The 20,855-nt window shown below is 38.5% G+C and overlaps 1 protein-coding gene across 8 annotated transcripts in view; it reads left to right on the top strand.

The window, feature by feature from the left end:
• Positions 1-20,855, top strand: part of KCNMA1 (potassium calcium-activated channel subfamily M alpha 1) — a 726,269-nt gene that overhangs the window by 469,264 nt on the left and 236,150 nt on the right. For all 8 annotated transcript variants that reach the window (XM_042909283.1, XM_042909282.1, XM_042909285.1 and 5 more), the window contains one exon: positions 17,365-17,440. In XM_042909283.1, coding sequence (XP_042765217.1) covers positions 17,365-17,440 — 76 coding nt within the window. The remainder of the gene's footprint in view (positions 1-17,364; positions 17,441-20,855) is intronic.

The following is a 20,855-nucleotide window of genomic DNA, read 5'->3' as shown; positions in this document are numbered from 1 at the left end:
TATATCTGCCCCCCCCCCCCCCTGCCGCGCCGTTACCCTGAGAACTCCTGGCCTCAGTTTGAGCTCACTGGCTGCAAGGCCAGATGACTATGACCTTGTCAGACACCACAAAAATAATTGCTCTTCAGGATTTACGTGGGGGTGGAGGGATTGGAAAGGACAGAGGTTTATTTGAACCTTTCAGCTTTTTGGATTTAAAGATTAAGGAGTTAAAGGGAATGGAGAATAGCAAATTGGAAAACCCTGGCAGGCTTTCCTCCACAGGCTGGGATGTGGTTGCTTTTGTGTTTTCTCAGTCTTCTACTCAAATGGGACCTTGTTTCTGCCCCAGGGCAATGGGAACCCTGAATGGTGAATGACTGATCATTTGCCTCCACATCCCTTAATGTCTGTCAGAATAACAATGCTGCTTCCCTCTGAGAAAGAGTTCCTAATCACTTACCTGGCTAGCTGCCCAGTGGGAAATGCCTTGGTACCGGTTTGCAGGATGACCCTAACCTAGTTGTTCAGGCCCCAGGCAATAAGTTTGACCCTCTGAAGGAACAGCAGTGGCCTGGGGTCTACCCTGCCTAGAGCTGCTGGCTTCAGGGTCCTGACTTTTTGACGGGGACACAGGGCTCAGAGCCAGAGGACCTGTGCTCAGTCAGTCTTGACTTGCCGTCAACTTTATAACAGCAACAAAAAATTATGAATAAAAAGAGAAATTTATATATATATATGTTACAGAAAATTTTTAAAAACTTGAGGAAATTAAAGAAATTCAAAAACCCTGCCTCTGTAACACAACCACTGTCACCATTTTATGCTTTTCTTCTAGTTTTTTTCATATAGCTATAGTTTTTAGATTGATTGATTGATTGATTGATTGATTGATTTTGAGAGACAGAGAGATTGGAGGAGGGGCAGAGAGAGAGAGGGAGAGAGAGAGAGGATCCCAGGCAGGCTCTGCTCTCAACGCAGAGTCCGATATAGGACTCAAACTCATGAACCGTGAGATCATGACCTCAGCCAAAACCAAGAGTCAGACACTTAACTGACTTAGCCACCCAGCCACCCCCTAGTTTTTATAGTTTTATTATAGAGAACATGCATTTTATATACTACTTTTTTTTTTGAGTTTCCAGTTTGCTTTTTTTTTTTCTTCTTTTCTAAATTGTGGTTTAAAAGCACAGAACATAGGGACATCTGGGTAGCTCAGTTGGTTAAGCATCTGACTTTTGATCTCAGCTCAGGTCTTGATCTCAGGTTATGAGTTCAAGCCCGTCATTGGGTTCCATACCCAATTTTATGTTTTGTGTGTTTTGTTTTGTTTTGAAACACAATTTTATGTTCTGTGTTGTTTTAAAAAACAATAACATAGAACATAAAATTTTCCATCTTAACCATTTTTTAGTGTACAGTTTAATAGTGTTAAGTATATTGGCATTGTGGTGGAATGGATCCCCAGATGTCATCTTGCAAATCCGAAGCTCTTTACCTAGTAAATAAGTCCTCTTTCCCTCACGCCACAGCCTCTGGTAATCGCCACTCTGCTTTCCACATCCTGCTTCTTTAACTTAACACTGTCTCATAACATTTCCTTTGTTATATTATTCTCAAACCTGTGTAATAGCTCATAAAGAAGATGGACTGTATTGAAGAAAACCCATGTTTAGGTATGAAGCTGCTGTCCTATTTTTCTTGTTTAATGAGTAATTTTGCAACGGACATTTCCTGTAGCATTTTTCCATATTTTGTTATATTTCCAAAATGGAATTAGTTTGATTCATAATGTAGAATAACTTTCTGAAAATTCTGAATCATTGGACAGTTCCACCCTCAAACTATAAAATTATCTCATTTGTAGAGTCATCTCTAGGTGAAACTCAGATGTGCTGCTAGTTAAGTAGAATAAACACAATGTTACTGTATTTTTGGTTAACTTGCATTTCTCTTGTTTCAACCAAGTCTAATCATTTCTAATCGTTGCTTACTACTTATACTTACTCTTTCATGATGTGTTTCATTATGATTTTTTGCCTCCTTATGAACTAGGGATAAGGTATTTTCCATACATGCTTTTGACATTACAAAAGGTTCATCCTTATATATCATATCCTCATTATATCATATTACATTATTTTTCTTATAGGCTATCATCTTATCTTCAGTACTGTTTTTGACATGTAGAATTTTGATAATTTTATGGTGGCTGATCTGATATTTAAGAGTTTTTATGATTCCTTTCATATCTGAGTTCAGAAATTCTTCCTCTCTGCAGAGAGCTAATAGATACATAATTACATTTTCTTTAGCTTTTCTATGGCTTGTCATTTATATTTCATTTTAATTTATCTCAAATTAATTTCAATTCTGGTATGAGATGGCTGTTTGTATTGATCATTGCTGTTAACCAATTGTTCCATCATTTATAATGCTCATGTCCTTTTAATTTGTGATAACTCCCTTTTCATATATTCAGTGCTTCTCTCTATAAGACGGTCTATTTTGCCTATCTTTTTGTGATTTTCTTATTCTATTGCTTTGGGGTAGTTGGCCCCTATGATTTCTGCATTTGGGAATTTGGTGAAGTTTCTTTGTGGCCTAATGCATGGTCAGTTTTTGTGACTATTCAATAGTTGTTATTAAAGAATGTGTATTCCTAGATTAGTGAGTAGTATATATGTCTGTCCATCCATTCTGATAAACTTATACAAATATATCCCAAGGAATTAAATGTTATGCATATATTCTTTATTTGTGCTTATTTTTTGGCTAGTTTCTGGAAAAGGAACATTGGCATCTCCATTGTGATGTGGCATTGTCAACTTTTTTTTGTTTGATGTATTCTTATCAGATTTTGTGTCCTGCATCTCAAAGTTATATTCTTAGGTGTGTAAAATTTCTTCATTGCTACACATTCTTGGTGCATGTTCCTTTTATCAATATGAGGTATTACTCTTTACTTCTCTCATAATTTTTCACAGCAGTTGCCACTTTAGTTGATATCATTGTCACTTTGTTTCCCCCTTTTTTGTCAACATTTGTCTGATATCTATTTTTCAGCTTTTAATTTCTAACTTTTCTTTGTTTTGTTTTTGGTGTATTTCTTACACACAGCATGCCTCTGGAATGTGTTAGTGATGGTTTTCTACTACCTGAGAGTCATTGTATTTTAATAGGTGAACTTAACTTACTTAGTTCTATTGTGATGACTAATATAATTTTGGGCTGTTTTTACTGTTACAATAGTATTTTCTAATTAATATGCTTTTCTTTGGTTTCTTTTTTCACAACTGTTTTCCTTTAGCTGGATTGGTCTTTTTTGTTGTTGTTGTTGTTCTTTTTCCCCTCCTAAGATTTTGAATTTTTAATTCCAAATATATTCTTAAGTTTTTTTTCTAATTTTTTTAATGCTTATTTATTTTTCTGAGAGAGAGAATGCGTGCGCGCGCAAGTGGGTGAGGGGCAGGAAGAGCCGGGGACAGAGTATCTAAGGAGGGCTCTGCTCTGACAGCAGAAAGCATGATGCAGGACTTTTAACTCGTGAACCCCTGAGATCATGACCTAAGCCGAATTCGGACACTCAACTGACTGAGCCACACGAGAGCCCCTATTTAAGTTTTTGATACACATACTTAAACATAATTTTTCTATTAATATGTATAATTAATAGTATCTTCCCCTCAGGGCACCTGGCTGGCTCAATCAGAAGAGTATGTATCTCTTAATCTAGGGGTCATGAGTTTGAGTCCCATGTTGGGTGTAGAGATTACTTATAATAAATACACTTAAAAAATAGTATTTTCTCCTCAAGCAGGACGGGAGCTTTAGCACACCTTTCTTACCTCCACCGCTGTCCCATCTCCATATCTCTATCTTACATACAGTATCATCTAGAGATTTTAATTTTGGGGTCATTGCTATTATTCATTATGTTTTGTAATATTCAGCCAACACATAAACCAATCAGTTATTTTTAATTCTTTTCCTACATTGGTTCTTGTATCTCACTTCTTTCGGATTTATTTTTCTTGAAGCTGGCTAAGTATATCTTTCTTGGTTCCAAATGATTTCTCCCGAGAATTATGAAGATATCCTTCCTTTGTTTCCTTTCACCCAGTGTGGCTAGGGGAACTGTGACAATAAGTTGATTTTCACTGCTTTGAGGGGCTTAGATCTTTACACTGATGTTCTGAAATGCCACCATGATATGCCTAGATTTGGACCTTTGACAATGCAACCTGCTGGATACTTAAGACCTGTCCAATCTGAGGATACAGGTCATTCTTCTGGCCAGGGAAACTTGATTCTAATATTATTTGAGTTTTTCCTGCTTCCAGTTGCCTTTATTTTCTCCTTTTGGAAATTCAACTACATAAATGTTAAAAATGCTGTACTTGTTTTCCATGCCTTGACTTTTACTTTGTGTTTTTTATACTTTTGAAGGAAGAGATCTCTATTTGATAGTTCAGCCCTCCGGTTTGTATGTAGCTATGTCCACTCTTCTGTTTTGTTGACTTTTTAATGCTTTGATATTCAAATTTTAATTTCTCAGCTATCTACTTGACTTCGTAGTGTTGACATATTTTGTTACAACTCTTTATGGTTTTCAATTAAATTTTTTCTGAAGCTGTTGCTTTCATGTTATATTCTCAAATGTCAGTTTTCTAGAATATGCATTTTTTTCTTTAAAAATTTTTTTTTACTATTTATTGGTTTTTGAGAGAGAGACAGAGACAGAGTGCAAGCAAGGGAGGGGCAGAGAGAGAGAGAGAGATACAGAATCTGAAGCAGGCTCCAGGCTTCAGCTGTCAGCACAGAGCCCAACGTGGGGCTCAAACCCACAAACCCTGAGATCATGACCTGAGCCGAAGTTGGACGTTCAACTGACTAAGCCACCCAGGCGCCCCTAGAATATGTATTTTTGCAAAGGAAACTTGATTTTCCTCAAAATGACTTTCTCAATTCTGTGTTCCTCTTTGGATTTGAGATGTGTGCTGTGAGTTCTGTCTTGGCCTCTGGCCACTTGTCCAGTGAATGCTGGGCTGTGCCGTGCTGCCTTCCGCTCTAGTAGCCGTTCTTACAGCTGTGGTAACAATTTCTTTCTAGGACTTACCTGTTCACTCAGTATTGCTTAGGAACTAAAATGCCCACACTTATTGCTGTGTCCTGGCTGCTCCCATTTGGTGCCCCCATCAGTCAGTGTCACTGTCCCAGCCTCCTCCTTCCCAGTGTCAGTCACACCATTTCATTTTTTGGACAGTTGTTTTCTTCTTTACTAAAATCTCCCCATCTGCCACCTCCTCCAGCCTCAGTCTTTGTGGAATTCCTCATTGAAATTTGTTGACAAAGGACATTTCATATATTCTTTTATCATTATGGTTATATATATATATATATATATATATATATATATATACAGTTATTAATATATATGTTAATATATAGAGACATATAACAAATGTGTTCAATATATATACATATACGTATACATATATATGTATATGGTTGCTCTATGTGTTATACAAATGTGAAATTAGGTTTCTTAGTTCTGTTGAGTTAATTTCCAACCAAGTATCCACTTTTCACCTGCCAACATTTTGTGCTTTTCTCTTATGTGCTATAGTCTCTCTTCCCTTCTTTTTGTCCTTGGGCATTTTACCATTTTCCCCCACTAGTATTACTTTAGTGAGGTTTTGAGAGGGGGCAGAGATAAAGCATTGTTTTCAACCTGCTAAATCTAACTACGATGCTCTGGAGTATTATTTGATCCACTGATGAATTATATATATTGGTATTTTATGTAGAATGCAGCATCTCTAACATTCGTGAGATTATTTTATTTTTGTGTTTTGAAAAGTCAGTTTTTCGTAGCAGGTTGATGTTTATTTTCTTAGTAGCTTTCTATCTTTTTTGTGTTATGGGATAGTTTAGAATTTCAATAAAAAATGTTTTAAAGAATTTAATGATAAATTATATGGTTGCAAAGCCTTTGAGAGGAAGGTATTAGTACATTTTCCTATTTACATACCAGCTACAATTCTGCAATGACTTATTTCCCCATTTGGTCATATCAACTTTCAAGGTTTACATTTTGGAGAAGTCATCCCCTATTACTGAGGTTTTCAGTTTTATTAGTATATAACTGTGCATGAATTGTTTTTTTCTATTTGCTTCTCTATTGGATGAGCCAGTCATTTATTTTATCCTTTGTTTAACTGTTGTTATTGTTTGTCCCCATAAATTTTTTTTATCACTTTTAATCTTTATTGGTTTTCTGAGTATTCAGTTATAAACACTAAAATAGAAATCATCTACCTCCTGATGTTGTTAAGACTACTTTTTTGCTAAGATCTTAAGCTGAATGTATTTTTTATAGGTAGTGTCTTATTATACTATTGATTTCTTCTAAGTTATAGTTAGCAAGTATGCTCTTTAAAATTAAGTAGCGAGGCAGCATGCTTAGTGGGTATACTAGTGGTTTTAGGTTACTCAAGTGATTACTCAGGTAAGAGGAAATTTGCTAACTATTTGAGAACAAAAATAAAGTTTGGTTCCTTTGGTACACTATTAACCAAAATAAATAAATACATCAAGATAGAGTAACAAGGTTAAAAGGAAAAAAAAAGATATTCTCAACCAGTGGTTCCCAAACTTGGTTGCACTTTAGAATCATCTGGGGAGTTTAAAAAATTCTGACACCTAGGTTGTACCCCAGGCCAATTAAATCTGAGTATCTGGGAGGGGGAGGCAGGTATCAGTATTGTTTTAAAATCCCTGGGGTGATTGCATTAGCAGCAAAGTCTGGGAATTGCTGCGTTCCAGCCTTGATTTCTCAAAGTGTGGTCTCTGACCAAGAGTATCTGCATCATTTTAGAGCTGGTTAGATATGTAGAGTATCAGGCCCCATCTCAGACCCACTGAATCAGAATCTGAATGTTAATAAATCCTAGGCAGTTCCTGTGAATGTGGAATTTGATAGTAGGTCTCTAATGCAGGTGTAGCAAACTAGGGCCCTTGGGCTATTATTTGAATAAAACTTTATTGGAATATGGCCACGCCCATTCATTTACATATATTTACAGCAGAGTGGGAGTTGTGAGAGAACCTAAAATAATTGCTATCTGCCCATTTACAGAAAAAGTTTGCAATGCTTCTCAACCTTGACAGCTCCTTAGAATCATCTCAGAGCTTAAGACTCCCTCTGCCTGGCTGTACCAAGGCCCATAAAGTCAGAATGGACACAGGTATCAGTAATTCTTAAAGCTTCCCAGGTGTTTGAAATGTGCAGCCAAGGTTCAGAACCACTGCCCTAAAAGTATAAAGAGGAAAGGTGGATGCATTTAAAAAGTCTGTTTTTATGTTGGAGGTGGCCATTATTGAATATTAAAAGAAAGAAACAATGATGAAAGATTGATGTATTTGACCATATAACAAATTTAGAATTTGAAAAGAAAGAAAACAAAATTTTAGACTTAGAAAAAAACCTTAAGCAAAATTAAAACAAGAATGACAAACTGTGTGAGATACTAGAGAACAAAATGTCCTCAGTATAACAAAGCCCAAATTTATTTATAAGATGAAGACACAGGTCATGTGGCAAAGGCCACTATAAAGCACTTTAAAGAAAAAATACAATGACTGATAAGTATGTGAAAAATAATGAACTTCATTTGTTGACATAGAAAAGAAAACTAAAATAGTGATAAACTCCTATTTGGGGCCCTTCAAATTCAGAGGCTTAGTTTCCCTTCTTCCCTCCCTTTTCTTTATCAGGGTATCAATCTGGTGGGGTTGTGGGCAGATGACCATTTACATAGTGGTGGCACGTTGTTAGCAGACTCTGGCAAGAGGATCTCCATGTTGAAAGTGCTTACTTGAGTACTGATGTTTGCAATTGGAACTGGCTGGCTAAAGTCTGTGCCGGGGCAGTGTTTACAAGCTTAGGCTTTGTGCAGGTACACAAATTTGGGTTGAGACTTGGCTCCATTGCTTACAAATTGTGGTGGACACACTGCCCAGTCTGTTTACTTTTAGCTATTTTCTTCTGTTGTATGTGTAAACTATAATTAAGGATTTTGGCATAAAAGAAGTAATCGAGAATAGTAGATGACTGGGGCATCTGGGTGGCTCAGTCAGTTAAGCATCCTGCTCTTAACTTTGGCTCAGGTCATGATCTTACCGTTCATGAGTTCGAGCTTCATATGACGAAATGACCATTTATTGAGTACCACCAACGTGCCTTCATGTATTATCAGAATACTTATTCTTCTGGTATACAATCTCCAGAGTATTTTTTTAAATTGAAGTATAGTTGAGATATAATTTCAGGTGTACAATATAGCGATTTTACAATTATATACATCCTGAAATGCTCACCATGGTAAGTGTAGTTACTATCTGTCATCATACAAAGTTATTACACTGTACTCTTCAGCCCTGTGACTTATTTGTTTTATAACTTAATAATCTACCTCACCTATTTCTCTGATCCCCTCCCCAGCTTCTCCTTTGGCATTTGCCAGTTTCTTCTCTGTATTTATGAGTCCATTTTTGTTCGTTCATTTGCTTTGTTTTTAGGTTCTGTGCATAAGTGAGATTATGTGGTATTTGTCTTTTTCTGTCTGACTTATTTCACTTAGCATTATACTCTTTCCTTCTATGCATGTTGTCACGAATGGCAAGATTTCATTCTTTTTAATGGCTGAGTAATCCATTGTGTGTGTGTGTGTGTGTGTGTGTGTGTGTGCGCGCGCGCTCGCGCGTGCGCGTGCACGCACACGTGCACGCACGTATGTGTGTATATATACATCTTCTTTATCAATGGATATATAGGTTGCTTCCATATCTTGGCTATTGTAAATAATCCTGCAGTAAACATAGGGGTAAATATATCTTTTCAAGTTAGCGTTTTCATCTTCTTTGTGTAAATACTCAGAAATGGAATTACTGGATCATATTGCATTTCTGTTTTTGAGGAAACTCCATACTGTTTTCCACAGTAGCTACACCATTTTGCATTCCCACCAACAATGCATGAGGGTTTCCTTTTCTCCACGTCCCTTGTTAATACTTGTTATTTCTTCTATTTTTAATTCTAGCCATTCTGACAGGTGTGAGGTGATATCTCATTGTGTTTTTGATTTTCATTTTCTTGTGATCAGTGATGTTGAGCATCTTTTCATATGTCTGTTGGCCATCTATATGTCTTCTTTGGAAAAATATCTCTTTAGGTCCTCTGCTCATTTTTGAGTCAGATTACTTTTCTTTGTATTGAGTGATATGAGTTCTTTATATATTTTGGATATCAACCCCTTTTAGATGTGTCATTTGCAAATATCTTCTCCCTTTCAGTAGGTTGGTTTTTTGTTTTGTTGGTGTTTTTGTTTGTTTTGTTTCACTAGTCCCAATTGTTTATTTTTGCTTTTGTTTCCCTTGTCTGAGGAGACATATCCAGAATAATGCTAAGATTTATGTCTAAGAGATTACTGTCTACATTTTATTCTAGGAGTTTTATGGTTTCAGGTTTCATATTTAGGTATTCAATCAACTTTGAGTTTATTTTTGTGTAAGGTATAAGAAAGTGGTCGAGTTTTATGCCTCTGCATGTAGCTATCCCAGCATGTAATTTTCCCAGCACCATTTATTGAAGAGACAGCCTTTTCCCCATTGTATATTCTTATCTCCTTTGTTGTAGATTAATTAACCATAGATATGCATGGGTTTATTTCTGGGGTCTCTATTCTGTTTCATTGATCTATGTGTCTGTTTTTGTGCTGGTATCATACTGTTTTTATTACTGTAACTTTGTGGTATATCTTGAAATCTGGGATTGTGATATCTCCAGCTTTGTTCTTTTTTCTCAAGATTGCTTTAGCTACTTGGGGTCTCTTGTGGTTCCATACAAATTTTAGAATGATTTGTTCTAGTTCTGTGAAAAATACTATTGGCATTTGATAAGGATTGTATTGAATCTGTAAATTGCTTTGGGTAGTATGGGCATTTTAACAACATTAATTTTTCTGATCTATGAACATGGAATACCTTTCCATTTATTTGTGTTGTTTTCAGTTCCTTTCATCAATGTCTTATAGTTTTCAGAGTAGAGGTTTTTCACCTCCTTGATTAATTTTTTTCTTATTGTATTCTTTTTGATGTAATTATAAATGAGATTGTTTTATTAATTTCTCTTTCTGCTATTTCATTAGTAGTGTATAGAAACACATCAGATTTCTATATATTAATTTTGTATCCTGTAACTTTACTGAATTCATTTATCAGTTCTAATAGATTTTTAGTGAAGTCTTTAGGATCTTCTATGTACAATATTATGTCATCTGCAAGTAGTACAGTTTTACCTCCTCCTTACGAACTTGGATGACTTTTTATTTCTTGCCTGATTGCTACGGCTAGGACTTCCAGTACTAGGTTAAATAAAAGTGATGAGAGTAGACATCCTTTCTTTTTCCTGATTTTAGGGGAAAAACTTTCAGCTTTTGACCATTGAGTATCATGTTAGCTGTGGGTGTGTCATATATAGCCTTTATTATGATGAGGCATTTCCCTTTCTGCCCACTTTGTGGAGAACTTTTATCATGAATGGATGTTGATTTTTTTTAAAAAATGCTTTTCCTGCATCTATTGAAATGATCATACCATTTTTGTCGTCCCTTTTGTTAATGTGCTGTATCATGTTGATTGATTTGTGGATATTGAATCATCCTTGGAATAAATTCCACTTGATCATGGTAAATGATCATTTTTGTGTGGTTTGCTAATATTTTTGAGTACTTTCGCATCTAGGTTCATTTTGGATATTGGTATGTTTTTGCCTTGTTGAGACTGCTTGCACCAAGGGACACTGGTACATAATTTTCTTTTTTTTTTTTTTTTTTTTTTTTTTTTTTTTATTTATTTTTGGGACAGAGAGACAGAGCATGAACGGGGGAGGGGCAGAGAGAGAGGGAGACACAGAATCGGAAACAGGCTCCAGGCTCCGAGCCATCAGCCCAGAGCCTGACGCGGGGCTCGAACTCACGGACCGCGAGATCGTGACCTGGCTGAAGTCGGACGCTTAACCGACTGCGCCACCCAGGCGCCCCCATAATTTTCTTTTCTGTTATAGTGTCTTTGTTTGGTTTTGGTATCACAGTAATGCTGACCTCATAGAATGAATTTGGAAGCATTATTTTCTATTTTTTGGAATAGTTTGAGAAGGATAGGTATTAACTATTCTTTCAAAGTTTGGTAAAATTCACCTGTGAAGCCATCTGGTCCTAGACTTTTGTTCATTGGGAGTTTTTTGATAACTGATTAAATTTTGTTCTAGTAATCAGTCTATTCCAATTTTCTATTTCTTTCCTATTTAGTCTTAGAAGACTATTTGTTTCTAGGGACTTATCTATTTCTTTTAGGTTGTCCAATTTATTGGCATATAATTTTTCATAGTAATATCTTGTAATTCTTTGTATTTCTGCAATATTAGTTTGAAACTATGCTTTACTTTTTTAAAGTTTATTTCTTTCTTTTAGTAATCTCTATACCCAATGGGGGGATTCAAACTTATGACCTCAAGATGAAGAGTTTCATGCTCTTCTGACTGAGCCAGACAGGTGTCCCTCCTCTTCTTCATTTTTTATTTTATTATTTGACTTCTCTCTCTCTCTCTCTTTCTCTCTCTCTCTCTCTCTCTCTGAGTCTGACTAGTTTATCAATTTTGTATATCTTTTCAAAACACTGGCTCCTAAGTGTCATTGATTTTTTCCTATCTTTCTACTTAGTCTCTTTTTTTTGTTTGTTTCCACTCTGATCTGTATTATTTTTTTCCTTCTACTAATTTTGGACTTTAAGATCAGATTGTTTATTTGAGATTTTTCTTGTTTTTGAGATAGGCCTGTATTACTATATACTTCCTTCTTAAAACTGCTTTTGCTGGATCCCAAAGATGTTGAACCTTTGTATCTTCAGGGTATGATCTGAGAGATAAAGGTAATAAGACTGGGTGGAGAACTCCAGCTCTAGTACGGTTGCAACAGAGGCCTCAGCCAATGCCACATAGAGCTCTGCAGCTGGATGGCTCATTAGGGTTATCCCAAATGGGGCAGGGCAGCGAATTTTTGTCCCCACACTTACTGCTCATTGGGGGCCTCCCATGGCAAGGATGTAACCTTAGGTGAAGCCACTTCAGGAGTCAGGGGAGAATAAAGACCTCTGTGCTTCACAACACCCACTACAGCTCATGTGTGTTATTCATTTAATATAGTCTCAGATATGATATGATAGTGTTTTATTTAGGATTCTTGTAGTTAGTCATTATGTGATGAGTTTGCCTTTTTTCCCCCAATGTGTGGAGTACCTGTGTCCAGGTAATTACAGCTTTCTAAACCAATACAGAGTGCAGAAAAAGAAAGAACAATCCATTTTAGGGGCTCCTGGGTGGCTCAGTCAGTTGAGTGTCTGACTCTTGATTTAGGCTCAGGTCATGTTCTCACAGTTCATAAGTTCGAGCCCCATATCAGACTCTGTGCCAACAGTGCAGAGCCTGGTTGGGATTCTCCCTCTCCCTCTCTCTCTGCCCTCCCCTGTTCTTTCGCTCTCTCCAAATAAATAAATAAACTTTAAAAATTTTTTAAAAAGCCAATCCATTTTAATTAGTTGACTATATAGTATAGAGAAGTTTGCTATTTCTTAATATTTAAAGGAACTGACTTGAACTCATCTAGATCTTTGTGGGGGCATAATTCATGTTTTTCGGTACACACACATTTGCTTCTTTCCAACTGTTAGAGTCATTTTATATTTTCCTAGAATATCATTTTATTCCAGAGATTTTCAGTCATAGGAAACATGTAGTAAGAATACAGTATCATGAAGCAAAGAAGACAAATGGTTTGCCATTTAGGCATTACCCATCCCACCTCTCCCTTTTCTTGGCCTCTTGTATGTAATTTGAGTTGCTGTCTGTACCTCTGTAGGATCTCTCTGGGTGCAGCAGAGTGGCCACTGGTTAAAAGCTTTTCCTGTATTAGGCTGCTTTACATTTCCTAAGGGTGTCAGCCCTCAGCTCGTCAGGTAAGCCCTCAGTGCTCATGACTCTTTTCTTTAGGAAGCTGGGTACGTACTCCTGAATGCAGAGTATGTACTCTGGAGCTGTCTGCTCATTCTTTCTCAGAAGTCTGATTCATTTATTCAGTTCAACTGAGTATTTATTGAGCTCCCACCTTGTGCCAGGTACTAATTTACATCTATGAAATAAAGCCACGAGCAAAGCGGACACCAGTTCCTCCCTTCATTGAGCTGATGCTATACGTAGGGAGTCAGAAAGTAAATGACATAAGCAAGTAAGACACTAGCGCTTCTTCGTGCTGAGGAGAGAAGGAAAGTGGGCACGAAGAATAAGAGTTAGGGGGATGGAGAAGGAGGGGGCTTGCATTTGGGGTAGAGTAGCAGGGGCAGGTCTTGCTAGACGGCTGCATTAAGGAAACACCTCCAGGAGGTGGGGGAGTAAATCCTGTGGCCACGTGGGGAAGAGCCCTCCAGACAGAGAGCAGCGTGTCCAGGAAGGACCCCTGCACAGGAGCTTGCCTGTGCCGGCAGGGATGGATCACTGAGGAGGGCAGCCAGGTTGAAGGGAGAGTAATGTCAGGAGTGGGGGAGGACATCAGATCCAGAAGGAAATGGGTTGCCTTTGCTTTAGGCCCTTCAAGGACTTTGACTTTTACTCTGTGTGAAATGCGGGTATTGGAGGATTTTGAGCAGAGGAATGGTGTGATCTGTTTTACTTTTTAACAGGTTCGTTCTGGCTGCTATGCTGAGAATAGCCCCCCAGGGTCCAGGGCAGAAAGTAGTTAGGGAACTGAAGGGTATGTCCTTCAAACCACTATTTCTTCAGACAGTTTGGCTTGACCTAAAGATAAAATGTAGACTGATTTTTTTTTTTAATCCACATAGAACTTTGTTTGTTCATTTGCATTAATGAAAGCCAATGCCATGGAAATGACCAGCATGAGGCAGTCAAATAAAAGCCCACTGTTGTTCAGCCCATTCTTGTATTACCTACGGTGGTCGCTTTTTCAGGGAGACAGTTCTGAGACAGTTCTCTCCTGTCTTCATCCTGGAAAACCTGTTTTCCTAAGAACCAGCTTGCTTTTCTCTTCTGGACATCATTAATCTTCTGATGTTGCATTCCTTACTTTGTTGACAAAGTGCTCAGAGCTAGATCTACAGTTTGCTTCTAGCAAGAGCATAGGACCTTTGGCTGCTGAATTCACTGTTTTTCCTACCCTTGTTTTCATACAGCTCCATTAAAAGGGAAGCTTTTATTCTATTATTATATTTTTGTGAGTCCCTTTAAAATGTGGCAAGCTACAGACAAATAATATAGGATACAAATAGCATCACCTACAGTAGAAAGAAAGAAATCCAGTTCAAAGCTTGGGTCATAAGTATCCTATTTTTGTTTTCATAAGTGTAAAAAAAAATATATATATATATATGTAATATATATATTTTTATATATAAAATATATATTATATATATATTAATATATATATAAATTATATATATATATAATATTAATATATATATGTACTCAAACATGCACACACAAGATTTTCAGGATGAAACCATTAGCAGCTAATAATTACTAAAACATCATTATTTCCTGACTGGTTTCTGTGCTACTGGGTTTTTTTCTACCTCAAGTTTCTAAATTTGGTTTTTCATCTCCCACAAGTGCATGCCAGTGGTGCTGGACTAAGACCAGCCATCCAGGTTGGGCTGGATGCTTAGGACCAACAATAGAGTTTGTTAAAAATACACCTTCCAGGGGTGCCTGGGTGACTCAGTTGGTTCAGTGTCCAACTTCGGCTCAGGTCATGATCTCACAGTTTGTGAGTTCGAGCCCCACGTTGGGCTCTGTGCTGACAGCTCAGAGCCTGGAGCCTGCTTCGGATTCTATCTGCCTCTCTCTCTGTCCCTGACCTGCTTGCACTCCGTTTCTCTCTCTCTCTCAAATATAAATAAACATTAAAAAATTTTTTAAATCTACACCTTCCAGCCTCTGCTACTCACTCCAATTTAATAAGGCTTGCTAACTTTGAAAATATTTTGCACAAACAATGTATTTTCTGGGATCCTGGATTTTTAAAAATTTTTTTAATTGTTTATTTATTTTTGAGAGAGACCGAATGTGAGCAGGGGAGAGGCTGAGACAGAGGGAGACACAGAATCTGAAGTCGGCTTCAGGCTGTGAGCTGCCAGCACAGAGTCTGATGCGGGACTTGAATTCATGAATCGTGAGATCATGACCTGAGCTGAAGTTGGATGCTTAATCAACTGAGCCACCCAGGCACCCCTGAGATCCTGGATTTTTTAAGACATTTTTTGTTGTCTTTATTGTTGAACAAGTGCTAGACTGTGCATAAAAGTCTTGGATCAGATTCTCCTCATCCTCAAGTTCTGAGTGTTGCCCCATTGTCATTTATACTGACTGTTACATCTTGTGGTCTTAGTGGCATTAATGGTGACCCTCTCCCCACCCTGACACTTTGTTTTTTAATTTATTTTAATACTTGAAACTTGAAGAAAAGAAAAGGCAGATACTTCTCAGCATGGGTTTCTAAGAGCTGGTCATTCATTCTGCCTTTTAATCTCAAATCCTTTTTTCTTTTCTAGAAAGTTCTTTTCTATTATGTCTCGGCCATTACTTATGAACTACAGGTTGTTTGTACTTCCCTTCAGAACATGTTTTATTCATAGGTTGGATTTCTGTGATCTCCCCTCCATTTCGATTTTCTTAAGTTTTATCCTTTTTCTCTGTCTTTTCCTTATGTTCTCTGTGTTCTGGGATTACTTCTTAGTTTTGTCCTCTGCAACCAGTGCAGTGTTCAGCTGTGTTAAGTGAATCTTTCATCAGTTTGGTTAAGACTGTGTTTCAGCTCCTGGGCCTTCAGTTCATCAATATCCCTTCTCATCTCTGTGATTTTTGGTTTAATAAGAGTAATATAAATATCATTTGGCATAGAAGGCCAATGTCTTTTGAGAAAATCTTCTGTTCATGAAGGTAAATCCTTTTTAGATGAGAAATTTCCCTTTTGAGCCATTATCCTTTTCTTCCTCTTGTGCAGTGGGATTTTTTTCCCTCCTGGGCTTTGTGTTAGTTTTTCCTTGGTACCTAATGCTTGAACAAGGCAAAATCTACCTGGGCCAGATGTGGAGCTATGGGGGGGGGGGGGGAGCTTCCTGTCTGTCTCCTTTCCTTGATTCATTCCAGTGAATCCCTGGAGCTTCTTCCCACCAGTTCCTGCCTTATGTATGGAGGCAGGATAAAGTCTCACCCACCGGCTTAGAGCAGCCTGTCAATAATTTAGCCCACTCTCTGCTTAGCACTGCTCTTGGCACGTGGGGCTGCTTGACAAAAGGCTTTCAGAAAATCTGTAGAAGAAAACCCCCTTAGCAAAGGGTGTGATATTGAAAATATCTTGAAGCTGTGATAATCAGTATTTTGTATGTAATTCTCTTATATGATGACCAAGCATGTAAGCAATTCTCTTACATGAAGCCCTTTGAGTGACTCAGATTGTTTTTGACTCGTGAATTGGGTCTGAATAGAAATATAGTTTACCCTGGTCTATTAAAACAACAATAATTTGTGTTTTCTTTAATCCTTGATTGTATCTTCCTTTCAGGTGTTCATCTCTCTTCTGCTGTCTGGAAATCTACCTCTTTGTTTCCGTTCAGCAGCTCTTCATTACCGATTTAGAAAGGACAAACATTTATCTTGATACTTAGTAAAAGTGGAAATATACACATTTTGGATCCTGAAGTTATGGGGAGTGAGATCTTACTGATGTGATTTTTTTTTTTTTTTGATTGGGAGAAAAATATAGAACCTTCTAGAAAACAGATAATGCTGTGGCCTATACTCTTCATTTTATCAGGACTGAAGATAAAGTTTAAAAAAAAAATCCATCAAAGACATAAGATTATCCGATTTGTTCCTAATCTGTTCCTAGCACAAGGGTTACCCTGTGCTATTCCTGGTATTTTTCAGAGCCAAAAATCCTCTCAGACCAGTAGGTAACTAGAAATAGTGCTTTAAATCCAAGATGGACAAAAGAGAGGCCTCATTAAACTGGGCTCTCCCCACCAGACCTTCCTCTACAGGGGCTCAAAACAGGCCTCCTTTAATGAGAAAGTTTACCAGCTGAGATTAAAGTCAAGAATCAGAATGAAGGACTATGTCCAAGGTACCGGTTGGTTTAATCTCCTGCAAAAACTTCATATCCCTTCAACCCTGGCAGCTGTAGATCAAACGGCAGAGTGTGAACATTAAAACCACACGGTGAGAATAATGTGTCTCTATTTCATTTCTCTTTCCAGGTTTGAGATTTTTAAGAGCTCTCAGACTGATACAGTTTTCAGAAATTTTGCAGTTTCTGAACATCCTTAAAACAAGGTAAGATGTTCTTATTCATATTTTTTCTTCATTCTGGTTCCCAAGGCCAAATTATAAATAGCAGGTGTTTTTGTTCATCACTATAAAGTTAGAGTTCTGTTATTCTCAGAAAAAGTGATCTAACACAGAAATCTGGAGAAAGCCCGGGGTGGGGTTTGAACTGTTCTCTTCTGCAGGGCTGGGAACTGTCTGGTAAGAAGAGAAACAGCCGTGCATGTGGAGAAGTAGATAGTTTTGGGGGGACTGTGTGGGTTGCTTGGAAACCAGCCACAGCATCCTGGAGAGATGGTGCACAGTGGATGAGGGATCGAGCAGCTCATTGATTGGGAAGTCCTCGCTCCTAGGTTCTGAATCGCCCCTTTATTACATCACTAAATAAGAAATTGAACCTAAACCCAAAAGCAATGGAAGCAGTGCTCTTGGAGAGGCAATCACAAACCTCATATGGCAAACAGAAAATCATTTCATTTCAAAGTACATTTTAGATGTTCACTTTCTTGCCAGTGTAGTCCCTGGGGCTTGCTTTGTGAATTGCCTTTTGGGGAATACCTAAAAACCTTCTGCCGAATGTACTGTGACTGCTTCTGTTAACTGTGTTATGATCTGGAAAACACTACGGGAGCAGGAGGAAAAATCCCCCAGAGATGCCTTTCCTGATGACCTGTGGGTTTGCAGAGCTGGTCTGAGACCAGGCTGCCTTGATGAATAAACTAATAAAAGAGGTTAGACGTACTCTAATGGAGAATAAGTACAGGCCATAAATTTCTCTTATAGGAAATTACACTTTAAGAAGCTCACTCCTAATGTTCCATTTCCTCTTAGGTTGACGTGTTTGATAAATGATTAAAAACAGGATGCTTCTGGATTTTGTGATTTATAATTAATATACCTGAATTTGGGGTGGGGGAGGGCCCTTGGATTTGGCATTGTTTTCCCAGTAACTGAGGCTGGGACTCAGCTTCCCAAACCTGTCGTATCCAACAAATGTGATGGGCTGTTGACTTCCCTCTTTGGGGTTAGTGCTTTTTGTTTGTTTATTTTGTTTTGTTTTAATTCTAAATTGGTTTTTCCTTGCTAACTATTCATCTGTGTGCATGTGGGATAAATTCTCTTTGTGTTAGCCAAGTTAAAAAGCAAATGAGCCTCTCTGCCCCTCCCCCATTCATGCTCTGTCTCTCTCTGTCCCAAAAATAAATTAAAAACGTTGAAAAAAAAAAAAATTAAAAAAAAAAAAAAAAAAAAAAGCAAATGAGCATCTAACGTAATAGAAGCCCTCTATAGTGTGTCCCCCTACTCTGCACCTTCATTACCCTGGGGTCAGAGTTTATTGATGTTGCACTTAATACTATGTAATATTATTAATATAGAATGAATATTGTTATTCTTCCTATTTCTTCTGAGTGACAGTAACCCTCGTTTCTACCTTTTTATGGCTCTTCTGTGCAATGAACTCATATTACTTTTGAAATTAAGATTATCCATAAGCCAGCAATCCTCAATGCTTACCTATGTCATAATTGTTCTGCTATATTTTTTAGGGTAGAATTGGTGCATACCCAGTGTCAAGCACAGGGACTGATTTAAGAGACACTTGTTTTTTTTCTAGAGCAGAATGTGTCCTGTGGAGTTAACCACACTCTCTAACATGGTATAGTGCCCCTCGTTCCCTGTTTCATGTTTACATCATAAATTAGGGGGTTTTAACTCTCTGACACCAGTGTTTTAAGAATGTGCCATTACTCCAAGGAATAACATGGCGAGAACTGTGTTCTCATTTTTCTTGCATTCCACATGGATCCTTTTTTGACTTGGGAGAATGTTAAGCCATGTGAATAAAATATCTTTTTCTGGACCTTTATCAAGAGACCCACCGATTTTCCAATCCTTGGAGAAGATTCTTTTCCTTTAGGTGCAGGAAATAGCACTAATGTCTGTGGTGCACAATCCACCAAGAAGGCCACAAGTATGGGTGAGGTTCGTTCTCCCAAGGCACAGGGGAAAGAGCTGAAGCAGCCAGCAAGGGACAGAGGTGACTATAAATCAGGAGAGAGTGGCCTTAGGGAAGACTCATGGGGTGGCAGGATGCCAGGTGTCTGCTATCTTGAGCCCCAAACAGCATCTCCCCATCATCCTACTTCCCACTCAGTTAAGCTCTTTCTATGGTAGAGGGGGTTTTCATCACAACCCCCCCCCCCCCCCCCTTGGATTGTCCCTGTTCCTGCTGCTTGCTGAGTTAATTCAGCAAGCCTGAACTGACCATCTATTCATACCAGCAGTGAGGTGGGTGCCAGGGTAGTGTCCTGCTATCAGAGAGTGCATGAGGAGGGAAGAGCCAGCTGGACCTGTGGTGTGGTGGTACTGGGTCACAGGTATATCCAGGGATGGGAGTGGGGGGCAGTGAGGCATTTTCAAGAAAAGGTCTTAGGTAAGCTTCCTAGAAAACTAGATGTCATCCAGGCAGGGGTGGGCTTGGGCACCTCCAATCATAGAAGCTCCAAAAGCACATGGGTGAGAGAACATGGCCCTTGGGGGTGCTTTGAGTAGTCTGGTGCTCCTGGAGACTAGGGGTTCTGGGGTGGGAAAACAAAAATGACATTATAGGAGGGTAGGTAAAGGCCAGACCCCAGGCACAGAAGAAAACTTGATTTAACTTATAAGAACTCCAGAGGCTTTAGACCAGCTCTTTGAGTCTATTCTCTCCTCAGGTGCCTGGTTAATCTCAGCTCTTTCCTTATACACACCCCCAAGCCCAGATCCCAAAGGCTCTGATACAGAGAAAGGGAAGGCTTGGTTTTTGTAGGGCTTTGGACGCAGAGTGACTTTTCTGGTGACTCCTCTGTACTCTGCTGTGTTCATGATGACCTTCCAGAAGGGTGGGCGCAGCCCTATAATCATCTTTAGGGAGATTTTGTCTGGTTTCCTCGGGTGGCCAGTCCCTACCAATCTGTGGCATTAGGTAGGCATAGAGATATTGCAAATGTGATTTGAAATAATGATTTGAAATTGCAGCTTCATTTTCTGTCCTTTGGTTGCCTTGCTTGGCAAAGAGCTGGAAGAAACAGAGCAGGGAAGTATATTGGGGAGAGAGAGAGAGAGGGAGGGAGGGAGGGAGGGAGGGAGAGACAAGAGGGCAGCAGAGTGAACAGGATGACAGAGAAAACACAGAAGAAAGAAACAGTTCACAGTTATGGGACAGCATCAGGGCCATTCCTGCCAACTACCAGCCAAAAGAGGGTCCTAATGTTCTCCTTCTCTGGAAAATGGCATCTTGAAGGGGACAGGTTCCCCTCCATGTCATCGTCTGAGCTTTGGCGGTGCCTCAGTGGCTCTGAAAACTGGCGAACAGACTCCCAGATGAGAGCAGACTTATTCTACACTCAGCGCAAAATAAGCATCTCTGTTTTAAAGGCTGTCA

The sequence above is a fragment of the Panthera leo genome, chromosome D2, assembly GCF_018350215.1.
Source record: "Panthera leo isolate Ple1 chromosome D2, P.leo_Ple1_pat1.1, whole genome shotgun sequence".
Taxonomy (NCBI): domain Eukaryota; kingdom Metazoa; phylum Chordata; class Mammalia; order Carnivora; family Felidae; genus Panthera; species Panthera leo.
The sequence above is the reverse complement of the archived record's forward strand: the minus strand, read 5'-3'. Positions and strand labels throughout refer to the sequence as shown.